This window comes from Neovison vison, chromosome 3, assembly GCF_020171115.1.
Source record: "Neovison vison isolate M4711 chromosome 3, ASM_NN_V1, whole genome shotgun sequence".
Classification (NCBI taxonomy): domain Eukaryota; kingdom Metazoa; phylum Chordata; class Mammalia; order Carnivora; family Mustelidae; genus Neogale; species Neogale vison.
Genome location: NC_058093.1, coordinates 2093128 through 2109041, shown reverse-complemented (window position 1 = coordinate 2109041; position 15914 = coordinate 2093128). Strand labels below are relative to the sequence as shown.

At 40.2% G+C, this 15914-nt stretch overlaps 1 protein-coding gene across 2 annotated transcripts in view; it reads left to right on the top strand.

The window, feature by feature from the left end:
- COL5A2 (collagen type V alpha 2 chain) overlaps positions 1-15914 on the top strand; it is a 137001-nt gene that overhangs the window by 106811 nt on the left and 14276 nt on the right. For both annotated transcript variants that reach the window (XM_044241137.1, XM_044241138.1), the window contains exons 27-45: positions 149-247; positions 354-407; positions 516-569; positions 2023-2076; positions 2792-2845; positions 4543-4587; positions 4911-5009; positions 5972-6079; positions 6475-6528; positions 8452-8505; positions 8721-8774; positions 9313-9366; positions 9787-9894; positions 10008-10061; positions 10578-10631; positions 11347-11508; positions 12149-12256; positions 13336-13443; positions 14834-14887. In XM_044241137.1, the coding sequence (XP_044097072.1) occupies positions 149-247; positions 354-407; positions 516-569; positions 2023-2076; positions 2792-2845; positions 4543-4587; positions 4911-5009; positions 5972-6079; positions 6475-6528; positions 8452-8505; positions 8721-8774; positions 9313-9366; positions 9787-9894; positions 10008-10061; positions 10578-10631; positions 11347-11508; positions 12149-12256; positions 13336-13443; positions 14834-14887 (1431 nt within the window). The remainder of the gene's footprint in view (positions 1-148; positions 248-353; positions 408-515; positions 570-2022; positions 2077-2791; positions 2846-4542; positions 4588-4910; positions 5010-5971; positions 6080-6474; positions 6529-8451; positions 8506-8720; positions 8775-9312; positions 9367-9786; positions 9895-10007; positions 10062-10577; positions 10632-11346; positions 11509-12148; positions 12257-13335; positions 13444-14833; positions 14888-15914) is intronic.

Genomic DNA, 15914 nt, shown 5'->3' with positions numbered 1-15914 from the left:
TTTTTTAAACACTCAACTGTTCTGATTCACTAAGTAAAGGGTGAAGGATAGTTTAAAACTCATGTAACTTTTATAAGTACGGAAAGACAAGTGATGACTGTTTAGAGAGAATTTGCAAAAACTGACTTTGCTCCGGTCAACTTTGCAGGGGGCTCCTGGGGAGGACGGCCGGCCGGGTCCTCCAGGCTCCATAGGAATCCGAGGGCAGCCCGGCAGCATGGGTCTCCCAGGCCCCAAAGGTAGCAGTGTGAGTACCTGTGTGGAAGGCTTGCTCTCTCATCACGCCCTCACTTCAAGCAGCCGTGTTTTCAGCAAATTGATTGACATTTAAATGGTTTCTAATTTTTCTTTAGGGTGACCCTGGAAAACCTGGAGAGGCGGGAAATGCTGGTGTTCCTGGACAGAGAGTAAGTACACGTTTTCTGCCAAAGCGGGGAAATCCATGTATATATATATACGAAATTATCCAAATGTCTTGTGGCCTCACTTTACATATTATCTCTGTGTGATATTAGGGAGCTCCTGGAAAAGATGGTGAAGTCGGTCCTTCTGGTCCCGTGGGCCCCCCGGTACGAGAATATATTCCCATTGCATTTTTCATGTTTGTCCAAGACTCTATTTAGGAGTAAGTTTCAGAGAAAGTAAGTAAGAAAGTGCAGGATTGAAGAATTTCACTTATAATCTTTCATTTTGATTCCCATGTGGGTACCTTCTGCCTTTTTAAACGGAGCGATTGGACTTTTCGTTTTAAACTTAAGATGTTGATGGTAAAAACCTACCTCATCGTCTTTAAGTGTTGAAGAATGTGTCAACTATCGGTCTGACAAATGTTTTGACAGATTTTTGACAAATATTTTGTACTTTTATTGATAATATTTAAGTACTGAATTATACCTATATTCTTCTAATGATGCCTTACAGGAATTTACTTAAACTGACTTTTTTTTGAGGACTAAAAAATGAAAATTTTTTATCCTTTGAGGTACATTTGCATCTAGTATTCTGAAATTAAATATTTATAGAAATATTTTGGCATATTTATTTGTCTGTGATGGGGCAATTTAAATATCTTTCTAAAATGTTAGCTTTGCTTTCTACAGTTGTTCTAGTGTTGAGAGCTTGACTAATATTTTTTATGACACTGAGAAATAAATTGGAATATGGGAATAGAGATACAGGTTTCCCCTATTATCTAAAAGCAGAGTGTTCCCATGAAAACTTTATAAGCTGAAATGGTATAAAGCCAAAAAGCAATTATCATTAGTTTATATGGAACATTTTCTTAAAATCCCCAGACTCCAAAAAGAGCCTCTCCTAGGTTTTTCTAATACCTTAGGACATATCTTGCCCTAACAGATGCACAAATAAATGTAGATAAAACTCAGATGCTCACAGACACAGTTCCGCACCATGGCGGCTTGATGTCGAGATGCGAGTGTGGTTCTCCAGGCAGGAGCTTGTGGGGGCCCCTCTTGCTGCCAGGGGTGCACTGCCTCTGGGACAGCTCACAGCAAAACAAATGCTGAATGCTTTTTTTTTTTTTTTTGCTTTTCACCTTTTTTTGTAAAAGCAAAAAATTCTCTTCGGACTTTTTTCCGTTAGCGGAAGACTAATACAGATCTTTCATAAAAGTGAAGTGATAGAGCACGAACTTTGGAAAAGCAGGAGATACTTGTATTGCCTGCTTAGATTAGATAGGTAAAAGTAATGAATTTTTCCAGGTTCGACTTTTCCAGTTTCCCCACCCAATTTTATGGTTGGCTCTAGACATTTTACGTTTGGATCAAATAATGAACATATGTCGTCAGTGTTTCTGTCAACTTTAGAAGATACTTTGTCAGCAGCATGGGCTTCCAACAACACCATTCAACTACTCATTATAATGCTAGCTCGTTATCTGGCTAGAATGAAAACATGTGATTAGAAAAAAGGCAAATATCAATCCTCGTAGTAGGTCGCACACACCAGGAGCAGGTATGACGACCGGACCCCACGCATGACTTTCTTTCCTTCCTCACTCAGGGTCTAGCTGGGGAGCGAGGAGAGCAGGGACCTCCGGGCCCCACGGGCTTTCAGGTAGGCACGAATCCACTTCTCCATGTTGTCTACCATTAATTACACTGCTTTTTTTTAAATATGAAAAGATATGGTCAAATGATGTGAGATTCCACAATTTTCAAAAAAGTCATTCTTCTTTTAGTAAATAAATAAAATGGATAAAACCCAACATTTCTGTTCAAAGAGAAGGAACAGACTTCCCCCTAAAAACTGATCGAAATATGAAACTGTTAACAAATTAAAAATTATGAAATGTTTTTGATAAGTTTTATTGAACAATTTTAAGGTTGATTCAGTTTTATAGTCACAATGTCTTAAATTTTTTGTTGAATACATTTTCATGATTTATCTAAATATATTGTATGGGAAATTAATAATGGATAATCATAATTTGATTAAAAAGAAACTTTCAGGAGTGACTTTCAGTACTATGTTAGCAACCTAAAATATTGCTTTCAGACCCATAAAAACTTGACAAATGTTAAGATTCTCCCGTTAGATTCTTTTCTTTTTTCTTAAGTGTGTCCAAATGAAAATCTAAACCTATAAACCGACCGTTGCTGCATTATGGTATAAGAGTTTTCTTGTTCTGTTTTCCTTGTCTTTAAACAATATCTTTTGCTTGAACATATAGTCATGGAACCTCCATGAATTATAAAAGGGAAACTGTGAACACTAGTGACCTATTAAACTTTGACAAATTCACAATTTTATTTTCTTCCTTTTCCTTTAGGGGCTTCCTGGTCCTCCAGGGCCTCCTGGGGAAGGTGGAAAGCCAGGTGATCAGGTAAGTTTATTTTTAATAATAATAATAACAATAATAGCAATAATAAAAATTGCTGGCCCATAATATCACTTATTATTATATGTGAAGTTCTGTTCTGGTTTGCTTTATAAATGTAATCTCTTTTAATCCTCAAAACAACCCTATACATCTAGGGACTATATGATGCCTGTTTTTCAGATGAGGAAAATGAGGCACAGAGATGTTAGGTGACGTTCCAAAGTGACACAGAGGGTATAATTTGTGAATACTGGCCTGCTTCCCAAGACTGTTTGTAATCACTAGAGATGTGTCTTCTCATAACTACTGAGTTTTATTTGAAGCTTTATAAATGGCTATAAACAGATATTATTTTATTTCTATTATTTTACCAGGACATCAGTTAATTTATCTTTCTGTGGGTGATTCGTTCATTCATGTAACCATTCAGCTGGTATTTGCTGGGTACTGTGTGCTTAGGTGTCTGGAGTTCTGGCCCTAACCAGTTGATCCAGATGGACATGAACTTCATGTTACATCACGGTAGGAGATAGAGAGTTTCTGGGGAGGTACTACGTGTGTGGAAATATAGAAGATGCGCCACATTCAGACTCGGGGATTTAGGAAAAGTTTCCCAGGCAAAGTAATATCTTTTATGAGTAAGGGGAGGGAGGAGCACAGCAGGTGCATTTGTTGGTCAAATGAAGGCACTGAAAAGGTTGCTAAGTCAGAATGCAGAGAAAAAATGCATGTGGAGGTGGGGCTGGACGGTAAACCGGGAGCCAGATTATGGGAAGTCTGACTTCAAATGTCGTTTTTTTCAGATTCTTCTAATGGGAGGTGATGAAGGGCCTTTAAGCAGCAGGTTCAAAACCTCTCTCTTTGATTAAAAATAAAAACTAATGACAAAGAAAGCTTATTTATCTCTTATTTTCCTTTTTATGTATGCTAATAAACCAAAGTTTGGTTTTCTTTTAAACCACATATTGCCTATTAGCATACATAAAAAGGAAAATAAGAGATAAATAATTTGATTAAATTTTTCTTAAAACTTCACATTGAGGACCAGCCCAACTTCTAAATTAGTTTTCATGCCAGTCTGATGACCGTGACTTTCTACACAACAGCTTTCTTTGTCATTAGTTATTATTTTTAATCAAAAAGAGAGGTTTTGAACTTGCTGACAAACTTTCTTTTAGTTAAGAACAGACTGAAACTTGTGACATAGTCATGACTACACTAGTTTGAACCCACAATTCCCCGGGGACTGTTGTCCATAGTGTATGGTCAGTGGAAATATTTACTAAATTGAGTTGAACCGGTTATGTTTAAGAAATAGCTCCTTGTTGGTTTTTATTTCCATTCCCTCTATTAAATTTTTTTCACATTAGGAAATAAAATTACTATATATTTTGTTGTCTCTAAAAAGACCAGTGTGTTTTATTTGTGAGATAATGTTTTGCATGTCTTCATTGCCCAAAATCAAGCATTCAGCTTTAATAAACATTTTTTTTCTGGAAAAATAATTTCTATCCAATGTATGGGATATGCCCTCATTTATAAAAGTATACACATTTTTATTTCCTCATTATTATGGGTTTATTCAAACTTCTAATAGTACATTAAAAGAAATTAGATGTGTGGTATAGAAAGATTTCTAATAAATACCCAAAATTTAGCTCAAAGCATTTCTTGAAATTTTTAAAAATTATATCTTCTAGGGAGTTCCTGGAGATCCTGGAGCAGTTGGCCCATTAGGACCCAGAGTGAGTATTTTCTCTTTCACTATTAACTTTATTTCCATTGCTTTCAGTAAAAAAAAAAATCTTTTATCATAAGCTGAGCTTTCTTTTGAGAATTAAAATTCTTTTCCTTGATGAAAATTAATCTTACGAGGAAAGTCTATACCGTGAAATAACATGTTCTTACTTCAAGTTCATTTCTTATCACTAAAGTAGAAAAATGAGCCTCAATAGTTGCTCATTTCTCAGTTTTTCTCCAGTAGAAGCAGTTTTGCCAATTTCCAGAAACATTTTTAACCCACTTTCACAGCAGTCGCTGGTTGTTTGACATCCCCGTGTTGCACTAGGGAGAGCGCGGAAACCCAGGGGAGAGAGGAGAACCAGGAATAACGGGGCTGCCTGGTGAGAAGGGAATGGCTGGGGGCCACGGCCCGGACGGTCCCAAAGTAAGTACGGTGGTGAACTGGGCGCTTCAGAATGTTCCGGAGCTACAGCCTAATAAGCACATGATGAAACTAGAATGGGTTTCTCCTGTTGTCGCGAGAAAATTCGATTATATAATTTTCTTCTTCAACAAGTATTTAATAAGCACTACTAGGCTTTTTCCTTGGCATTAAGGAGGCAGCTGAAATGAAGTCTCTTCTCTGTGATAGGATTTATGGTTTAGTGTGCATAGTGATACCTTCTCATATGGAAACCCATTCCTAATATTTATTCACATAACTTTACTCGTGGCTTCCATTAGTAAGCAGAGGCAATAAATAGGAATCCGTATAACTTATAATGAGATGTTCCTGATCATACACTCCGGTTTTTTTGTCTCATGTTCTTCTTACTAACTGTAAGAAAGTACGTCTTCTTAGAAATCTGAAAGTAAAATACATCATGAGGCAAAAATCAGTCTTGTTTCCTTTGGGAGCCATTTCAGATTGGTAGAAGAGGGTGCTCAATTTCGGTATAAACAATTAAAGTAGAGTATTTCATGGTCGTATAACATTAGATCCCTTACATTTTCAAGGTCCAGAGTGATTATGTGCTTAATAGCACGTCTTCGTTAGTGAGAGTGAAATACTCTCTAAAAGTAACATCTCCTTCATCAGGCCCCGCATGATGTTGTCAGAGAGAAAGGAAGGCAACCATTGTTTGTATTTGACTTGGTGCTCGATTTCCCCAAGGAAAAAAGTTGAAAACATAAACCAACCAACATAAACCAACGATAAAGGCAAAGTCTTTTTGATTCCAAAAAAGGAGCTCAGAGACAATTTTCACAAATGAAAAATATAAATGCTAAGTGGAACCATATGAAATCTCTGATATTCCACTCTTTTTGTCTTACCAGCAGAGAAATCTCACATGGCTCAATCTTAATACCCTATCGGCGAGGTCCCTTATTGTTGGTTCATTTTAGGGCAGTCCAGGACCATCAGGGACCCCCGGAGATACAGGCCCACCAGGACTTCAAGGTATGCCAGGAGAGAGAGGAATTGCAGGAACTCCAGGCCCGAAGGGTGACAGAGTAAGTCTCTGGTTTTTTTGTTTCTTTATTTGTTTTGCTTTTTTTGTTGTTGTTGTTGTTGTTGTTTTAGTTCATTCATTTAGAGTTTCTAAATTCCTCCTGAAAATTTTTTCTTGCCCAGTCTTTTGCTTCTACCATTCTAAGTCACAAGTCAATCTTCCCTCCCTCCCTCTTTCTTTCTTTCTTTCTTTCTTTCTTTCTTTCTTTCTTTCTTTCTTTCTCTGTCTTTCAATACCTATATTTATTCAGAAAATACACAATGCCAGGCACTGTTCTAGGCTCAAGGGGATATAACTATGATCAAAAGAGATAAGCCCCTGCCCTCATGAAGCTTCCCCTCAAGTGAGAGAAGAAGACAATTAAATGAGTAAATGACATTTCGTGTGTCTCCCCAGGGTGGCATAGGAGAAAAGGGTGCTGAAGGGACAGCTGGAAACGACGGAGCAAGAGTAAGTGACATCATCCCTTTCCCAGCCAAGCTCGGAACCAACACTGTCAGTATCACACGAATTGGCCTGAACTTTCCAAAATAAAGTTCATTGTGTTCCCATATGGTCAGGATTTGGAAGGTGATCGACTTTGAGATTTGATGTTGATCAATCACGGATACTCCTTTTGCTTACTTTGAATCAGAACAAGCCAAAACGTGGTCATTGTCGAGGGAGTGAAACAGAACACATCTTCCCGTGCACATGAGGCAGTGCTTTAAGCAGGGGCTCCCTTTGTCTTTCCCATCTCCTTTTCTATTTCATATGCAATGTGTGTTCTTGTTCACATGTTGATCGACTGAGCTGTTCTAGACCTCACTCCAGGGCAGGCCAGGAGAGTTTTCACTGTAGCAGGTTGAGGTGAATATTTCTCAATACGCTGGATGTTAGGGGTGAGAAAGCTACCGCACAATGGACCATCATCAATGCTTCCATCAATAAGAAGGATGAAGAAGTGAAATTTGAAGAAGATCCTTGACCCCAAGGCATTGTTTAATGTCATGTCAGAAGCTGACCTTTAACAAGGTTTCAGTTCTCAAATATACAATACATTTGCAATTCTAAGGAGAGACTGAATATAGTTTTTTAGACTTTAAGGAAATTATTCTCTTGATAAAGACACTAAAGTAAAATAAAGAGAAAGTTTTGTCTGAGTGGTAATTATCCCTTTTTTCTTTTTTTCTGAAAATCTACTTAGCAAATTATGAACATGAGCTGTTTCTTGCCTTGTAGTTAGCTCTAATATTCGATTCCGTCTTTCAAGAAAGGTCTGAGTGAGTCTGACACACGGCCTGCAGTGCCTAGTGTCGCAGTGCAGAGCTGTTTGAAGGAGGACTGCACTGACAGCTTATTTTAAGGTGAAATCTGAAACACTATCTATTGTTCCTACAAACCAACTTTGAAAATGCAGTATGATAGAAACAGGACTTGAGCAATGACTGCTTTATTTTCAGGAAGGACATTGCTTTACAGAAGAAACAGAGCAGACTGCTTGCTGTAATCTCATAGTAAAGGGGAAAAATGAGTAACGTGTTTTCTCTGTAAGAAAAAAAAGGGGGGAATTTAATGAAGTGATCTTTATTTAATCCAATTCTTTAGGGAAATATATTAGGTAAACTATTGGAAGAATAATGTTCCATTATAGATCTAGAGAATATATGGCCACAGTATTCTCATGTTCTTATAAGAATATAAATTTAAGATGTCCTTTTTGTTCCTTAAGTTCCCTTCATAGTACATACAAAGATTAAATGGCAACAGAATATTTGGGCTGCCTATGAAGAGGCAATGTACAGATATCAGAAAGAAAACTTGTTCCAGAAAAGACTCCATTACAGTCCAGTTTAAAGAGTGTGACCACATGTCAAGAAGACCCAGTTCGAACCCCAACATGATCGCTCCCTAGGCTCTGAGCATAGAGAACCCAACCTCGGTGTAGCTAGGCAGCCACACTCCTTGTAATCTTAGGAGAATGTAGAAAACTCAATGCTTTATCACAGTTTCACGTAAAAAAAAATAGAGTGGCACTTCGTTCATATAGTTTAAGAATATAATATTCTATACAAAAGAAGAAATCCAGGAAATATAGAAACATCGTACAAGAGCAGGTTTAATTTGGAACTGGTGTTTGAAGACAGTGTTGTGTAGGTCTGACTTGAGGTGGATGGAAGAGATTAGAACATGTTGTAGAGAACATCCAGGAGATTGTTTTAGAGTCAATAGGAAGATCTTAAGTATATATAGATTATTACCATGTATTATAGACAATGTTTTGCAAAAGCATCTAAGTTATAACAAAATGGGATCTTTTGTGATTGTTTGTTCAATCATGGAGAATTCCGTGCATTCACTTCTTAACTATATCCATGTTCTGTCCGTTGACAGGGTCTTCCAGGTCCCCTGGGTCCTCCGGGTCCGGCAGGTCCCACTGGAGAAAAGGTAATATCATAAACTGATGTTCTATGGGTTCGGAATCAGGAAGTCTGGGTGATAGCTCTTTCTCATGCCGTTTTCTCTCTCAAACATGTGGTAGTTGGGCCCGGTCATCTCAGAGCTCCCCCTGCCGTCTGCCCTGCCCAGAGCGCTCAGTACCTCCAGCTGCCTTATGTTTTACTTCTGCTTTGGACAATAAGCATCTAACATCTTCTTTGCAGGGTGAACCTGGCCCTCGAGGTTTAGTTGGCCCTCCGGGCTCCCGTGGCAATCCTGTAAGTGACAGTGTTTTAATGTTTTTTTTTTTTTTTTTTAAGAATGGGATTGAGCAGGAAAACAGCTCATCATTTTGTCTTGATGTTTATGTAAAACCATGCCTGTTGGTTCAGGCTATTTGTAACTTCTTAGTTTTCAGCATTTACTTCTCTTTAAACTCAAAAACTTACCAGTCTGTTATTTCTATGCTATCTATTAAATCTTGGTAAGCAACTCATTTACTAAAGAGTTAAGAAATTTTTAGAGACTTCAGACCATGGAAATTTTGTTCTATGGTCCTTATGTATATATCATCCTTAAAAGTCTTCCTCAAAGAAACATATTTAAGCATCTATATAAACATTTCAAAACACTATAAGTTTATATAATTGTATTTTTTTTAATTTTTTATTGTGTTAGTCACCATACAGTACATCATTAGTTTTTGATGTCGTGCTCCTTGACCTGTTGTTAGCATATAACACCCAGTGTATTTTTAAATACTGTTCCCATTTACAGTAAAGTGTGAAAGCTGTAGTAATCTCTGCTTTCTCGTAGGGTTCTCGTGGTGAAAATGGCCCCACTGGGGCTGTTGGTTTTGCCGGACCTCAGGTATGATCTTCAAGTATCTCTAATTCACAATGAACACTCTTTCTGTGAGAACAATAAATTTAATGATCACTATTGTCCTATGTATTGAAGGTATACTAAAGATGCTGGAAAGTTCACACTTTTCTAGGCAATATTCTCATTTTCAGTACAGTCTTTCACCCTTTCATACAGTCTTTCACGGATGAGTTCGCACTATTCCAAATTCTGTACTTACTTGGTATAACAAAAATGTGGTGACATAACTCGTTTTCCGACTGCCTTCGAAGATCTCATTAGGGCATTTTTTTCTCCTGTGCTTTAATACTGATTACAAAGCACCATTTAACAATATATAGTTAAATGATATGTTGGTAATAATTACTGTCGAATAGCTTGTCTACAAGTGTTATAATCAACTGGTTATTTAAACAATTGATATAGGGTCCCGATGGGCAGCCTGGAGTAAAAGGGGAGCCTGGAGAGCCAGGGCAGAAGGGAGACGCCGGTTCTCCTGGGCCACAAGGTCTGGCAGGATCCCCAGGCCCTCATGTAAGTGGAAAGAAAAACACCAAAAACCTGAGTCACGTGCTTAATGTTTAGACTTTGTGTTCAGCCCATGTTGCTTCCCTATTGTGATCTTCTGTTCATTTCTTTCCATGTAGGGTCCTAATGGTGTTCCTGGACTCAAGGGTGGCCGAGGAACTCAGGGGCCACCTGTAAGTTGGTTTGAAGTTCTGGTCGCAGACACCTAGCACTTCTGGCCATTTTAAAGTGAATCTGAAGCTGTAACAACGAATTTTTACTTGCACAAGTAAACTCTCATGGAAAGGGCATGTAATGGAGATCTGGGTTGCAATTAGTTTTATGACCTTGGAGACCCAGCTGCCTCCTCCATAACATAAAGGATGCATTCCGTATGGGAGAAGTGAGGGGTAACGGGCAACTGCTCTACAGGGCTCTGATATGCCAAAGATTAATGTGATTCCAGTGAGAGCCTTGGACATACCTGTATGTGCTCAAGGTAAATGGGAAGTAGAAAGGGGAAAGTAGCATCCTTCCTACTAATTAACTCAGATCCATTCTCAAAAACGTAGTATGCAAGAAAAAAAATCTACTGTTTACAACAAGGAAGGGAGTCTAAAGACTCAGCATCCCGGCGGGAAAAAACAAATCCCAGAAAGTACATAGAATCAAGTTATTCTAAAATTGCCCATGTGATACTGTATTTCTAGGGTGCTACTGGGTTTCCTGGTTCTGCTGGCAGAGTTGGACCTCCAGGCCCTCCGGTAAGTCATTTCAGTGACTCAGATCGTGGGTAGTGGAGTAATCACACACACACACACACACACAAACACGCGCGCGCGCGCACAGACACACAGTAAAATACACGCAAACACATGTACACATGATACAGATACTCATACATATTTGAATTACTATTTATTCTTTTATTTAACCCCTTAGTGATTTGTTAGCCCATGTAAACAACTCTGACCCTAATGATTCACGCCACTGCTGTCCCATCACAGCAAGGTCATCTTTAACCATCCTGTTTCTCGGAGTACCTTATTTACGAGTCCTTCTTAGCCCAGCATTTGACAATCATTCCATTTGGGTACTAAGTTCTAACAGTATTGTGTGCTAATAACCGATCCTTTCAGTTGGGAAGCATCTCCGAAGCTTTGTCTAGTAAATGTCATTCTTTCATTGTAAGATCAGGACAGACGGAAGGAAAGGTCATCTATTCACGATGGAGCAGAGGCCTGAGATGTTTGAAAATTCGAGTTAATTTCAACACACTTTTGATATTGAGTTGAATGTAATTGTCTGCAAATAATTTAGATTTCCTCTTGGGAAATGAATCTGCAGCTGTGTTTTGTTTAATTTTGTTTAAATTCACTGAATGACTGATTATCTAACAGGAAAAATGGACCCAAGGGTCCATTGCACCAGGTCCTCTAATGTGGTTTTGACTTTGCCCTCCTGGGTTTCTTATACTAGGGAGCTCCAGGACCTGCGGGGCCCTTAGGGGAACCCGGGAAGGAGGGACCCCCAGGTCTTCGTGGGGACCCCGGATCTCATGGGCGAGTGGGAGATCGAGGACCAGCTGGCCCCCCGGGTGGCCCAGGAGACAAAGGGGACCCGGGAGAAGATGGGCAACCTGTAAGTTTGACACCTGGTTTACGTCCCCTCTAATGAGACAGTTACCAATAGATCTCCATTGTATTCACTGCCGTGAAGAAACAGTTTATACAGTAACCTGGGAACTTTCGTAAATCCTGAGGCCTTATATGTTTTAAATTTACAATTCTCTGCTCTAGAAGAAGTAAATGTGTAAGCATAAAATATAACAGTAATGGGCGTGGAGTTCAAAACCTGAACAAGACAACATTCTTTGTTAATACATGTGTTATATAAAGAGAGTTTTTCAAAATACATTATTCTATTTGAAATCTAAATGTCTCAAAATACGAATATGTTTACCTAGATTACTATTTCTTTTCTTTATTTTAAAAATTTCTTTGCCTTTTTAAAAAGAGGGAAAAAGCCTGAGTAGTTACCTCTTTCAGTCTGCCAATGTGCACATTACTCTTCAGGTTTCTTGGAACTCTGAGCTGCTTTCCCCTTTAAACAATGTTAGAGGTGTTTGACTATGAATTATGACTATAATTTGTCATATGTAGTGTGGTTATATGAAACAGAATTTTTTTCTTGGTCTGAAAAACCTATAAAGCTGTGAACTGGTCTTTGCATACGGTTTTACACTGGAGAATTTCTAATTGTAGCTTATCCTCAAAATTAGGGTCCTGATGGCCCCCCGGGTCCAGCTGGAACCACTGGACAAAGAGGAATTGTGGGCATGCCAGGGCAGCGTGGGGAGAGGGGCATGCCTGGCCTGCCTGGCCCGGCGGTGAGTGGCGCGTTGGTCGGGTTTCAGCTGATTATGTGCAATATAATTTGTGAAGGGAGAATTCTTTTTTCTTAGTACATTTAAAGTCCTTTTTAGACACAAATTCTGACGATCTTAAAAACCCTTGACTTTGAATGTCAAACCCTCTACTTAAGCATCTTGCAAAGTCTTTGAAAATTCTCTTTATTTAACCCCGGGACCAGAGAAGTAGACAAATAAGGATACGGATTTTGGGTGACTCTAAATCTTCCTTCAAAAGTCGAAAATTCCCGTGGAGCTAGAGAAGGGGGCTAGTCTCCTCTGGGGGGTAGGTCGCCTCTTTTTAAATACACACGCCTCGTCCCAGCACCTGTGTCTCACAGTTCAGAGGCAAGTTTTCCTTCATCATCAAAGGGGAGAAGTCCTTGAGCCACAGTCGTATTGGAGGTGGAGGTGGGTCAAGCTGTAAAGTCGGGCCCGGAAAGTGGCCTCCTTCCCCCGAGGGTGCGAAGAACCTGACACTCCCCAGAGGGCGATGAGCGTTTGGCTTCCTGTTAGCTTCGAAGACATTAAATTTTGCCGCTCAGAGTCTGCACGCTTGGGGGGAGGAAAACTGGTGTTTGTGTTCGGGATGTGGACGGAGTGATGCACTCCGGGGCCCTGGGAGGGGGGCTGTGGGAAGAGACCTGACACCCGCCAGCCGGGGCTTGGGAGGATCTTACGGTGATGGGAAGTGAGCCAAGGGCCCAGAGGGAGAATCTCCCCCCATGACCATGCGACCCGAGCGTGGCTGCAGGAACGGGAGTGAGTGTGAGGGCCGCGCCCCGACAAGGTGCGGATCCCACTGGGGCAGCAGAACCGACTGCAGCGTGCGCGGTTAGATCCCCAAATCTGCACCTGAGCGCGTGGCAAAGGACCCTCTGTAGTCCCTTTGATACGTGGGGATGGATGTGATAAGACGTGAGCCTCTGGACACTGCGATCCTGGGGAGTATAATGAAAGGAGGGACTGAGGGGCCACTTGAATAAACGCAGCCTTCACGCGCACTGGCTTCGGACACCTCTGCGGACGCGGCTGACACGCTGATGTTCTTGTTTCAGGGCACACCCGGGAAGGTTGGACCCACCGGTGCACCGGGAGATAAAGGTCCGCCCGGACCTGTGGGACCCCCCGGCTCCAATGGCCCCGTCGGGGAGCCTGGCCCCGAAGTGAGTGCTCCAGGGACAAGGGACAGTAGCTCTCCTCTTGCGATCTGGGTGTCGTGGGGTCAGTGTTTTCATTTAGAAATCAATTATCTTTTGACCTGGAGTTTCCGAGTGAGGTTCTTAATGCACCTTCCTTCCCGGAGACGTGTCTGCAGGACGGCAGGAGGCGGTAAGGTTGGCGTCTTGGCACCGGCTTCATCGGGTCGCAGCCAAGTATGTCAGCTGGTAGGTTGTTGCCAAATCGTTTCGAAGGTGGAACCACACCTTCGTTCCTTCTTACGTCACTCTATAATGGCACATTTTTCAAAATCGCCAAGTTTTGTGGCGATAGGTTTAATACAAGGATTAAAGCTTGTGAAAAGAGGAAAGTAGGGAGAGACTGTTCTACTTAAATATCACTACACAGTAGCGTTAGCATGTCATGTTCCTGAGTCTCATTTGAGGAAATCGATTTTTGAAAAGGGATTTGAGAAGTTATAGGTTGGCATCTCCTCTGTTCAGTGCTTTCATGAGTAAATCACAAGACAGTGTCACATTTTCTTGAAACAATACCTTTCAGGACAATTATTCATCAAACGAAAAATTCTGAAAAAAGTCAAAAAGTAATATAAGAAGAGAAGAACGTATATTCTAAAAGTTGTTTCCTATCTAAACCCAGTTGTTTTATTTTAAAATGTTAAGGATGGTTTTGCATGAGCTTCATATATGAAAAGGAGGGAAATCGTTCACTGGTGATACACACAAAACACAAAATTCTAAGAATAAAATTATTGCCTATGTATTTCAAAGGATTTGAGGATTTTTTTCCCTCCTGTTTTAAAATGAAAAAGAGAAATGAAGAATTTAGATTAAGTGCAGGGCATCTGCTCGGAGTGCCTGGGAGGGGGTTCACCGGGGGTCGAAGGCCTCCGACCAGCGCTGCCTCCCCTGGGCCCACCAGTGAAGAGGCTGATGAAGCCAACTTGAGCACAGATTTAGTATTTCCACACAAAACACTGAAGGAGCCAGATTTGTAGCAAATCCCATGATGGTTTTAAGGTTGAGCTTCCACAGTAAATAACCGGACATTCTCAATGCTTGGGTATGGAAGACGTGCGCAGGGCAAGGAAAGAACGTTGCACTTTATAGGCACTGATTGTAACTGGAAAATGCAATGTCTTCCATAAAACCGTATTAAAATTGGCACCAAAGAAAGTAAGAACATGGTAATAATTTTATAAGCAATTCCAAGTAATAGAAAAGATGGCAGAAGACTTTCTTCTAGTAAAATTTCCATAAGTGCTAATTTATACTTTATGGAAGAGAGGGGGAAATCATGCTGCATTTTTCTGGCAGTTGGGATGAGTATTTTCATTACTCGGTTAACTCATTTCTCAAACGTGATTCATTATAGGGTCCAGCTGGTAATGATGGTACTCCAGGACGGGACGGTGCTGTCGGAGAACGGGTAAGGGCAGTTTCACTGATTGGGAAATCTGCAGTAATGTCAATTTGGAATCTTTGTAATACTAAAGATTTCATTGCTCCAGGGCAGCCCTGATTTTTCTGACTGTAGCTACTTTTTCTGTAATGTCATAATTTAGCCAGACCTTGTCAGTGAAGTGAGATTTGAGTACACAGCAAGGTAAGATGGCACTTCTTATTAATTGTAGGAGAGCACATTGCTTTCGTATCTGGTGAAACATGAAGGCTTTGGATGAGGATACAGATAAAGTAGTCTAAATTTCAAACTCGTTCACAAAAACATGGAAGCAGAAATAGAGCTGGGCACCATCTCAATTTCTCTCCTCTTCTCCTCAAGTGAATGCCCCTTGAGAAAATAAACCATGTGGCTTCCTATATGCTGGATATCCCATAATGTGTTTTAAATCTCATGACATAAGCTGAACTGAAAATATCCCCAAATTTCTCTGAAGTCCCATGCCCTTTGGGTCATCACACAGTTGTCTCGGACTATGTATAGTCCACAGCGGGCGAAAAATCAGTCCCCCAGGCTAACCTCTATTATGACACAACGACTCTTCACTCAGGGAGCTCATCATGTAGCAGAACAGGCTCTAAGGTCAGATACTTTCACTGGAATCTTAATTCCTTAAGTAACCAGCGGTGTAGCCTTAAACAAATTTTCTGAACCTCAGTTTAAAATACTTAAACAGGATTAATACTCTGTTGGACGTTTGTGCATTAAAGAACATGTTTAGAGTATCTAGTAAGTACTCAAAGGAAGGGAAAGAAAGAGTTTTGAGAAATCTTAGAATAAACCCTTCCCTTGTCACCATAAAGCAGGGAGTGCAAGTTCTCTTGGCCCCTGGGTTTTTCCCTTGGTCAATATACATTGTACAATGCAGTACTCTTCAAAGATTTTGCTGATGTATTCCATGGTATAATTTTTAAAATCAACACTTGGAGCCTTGACATAGTTGGGTCACCTGGATAAAATAAGGATCAGCCTCTTTTTTCCAAATACCACATTG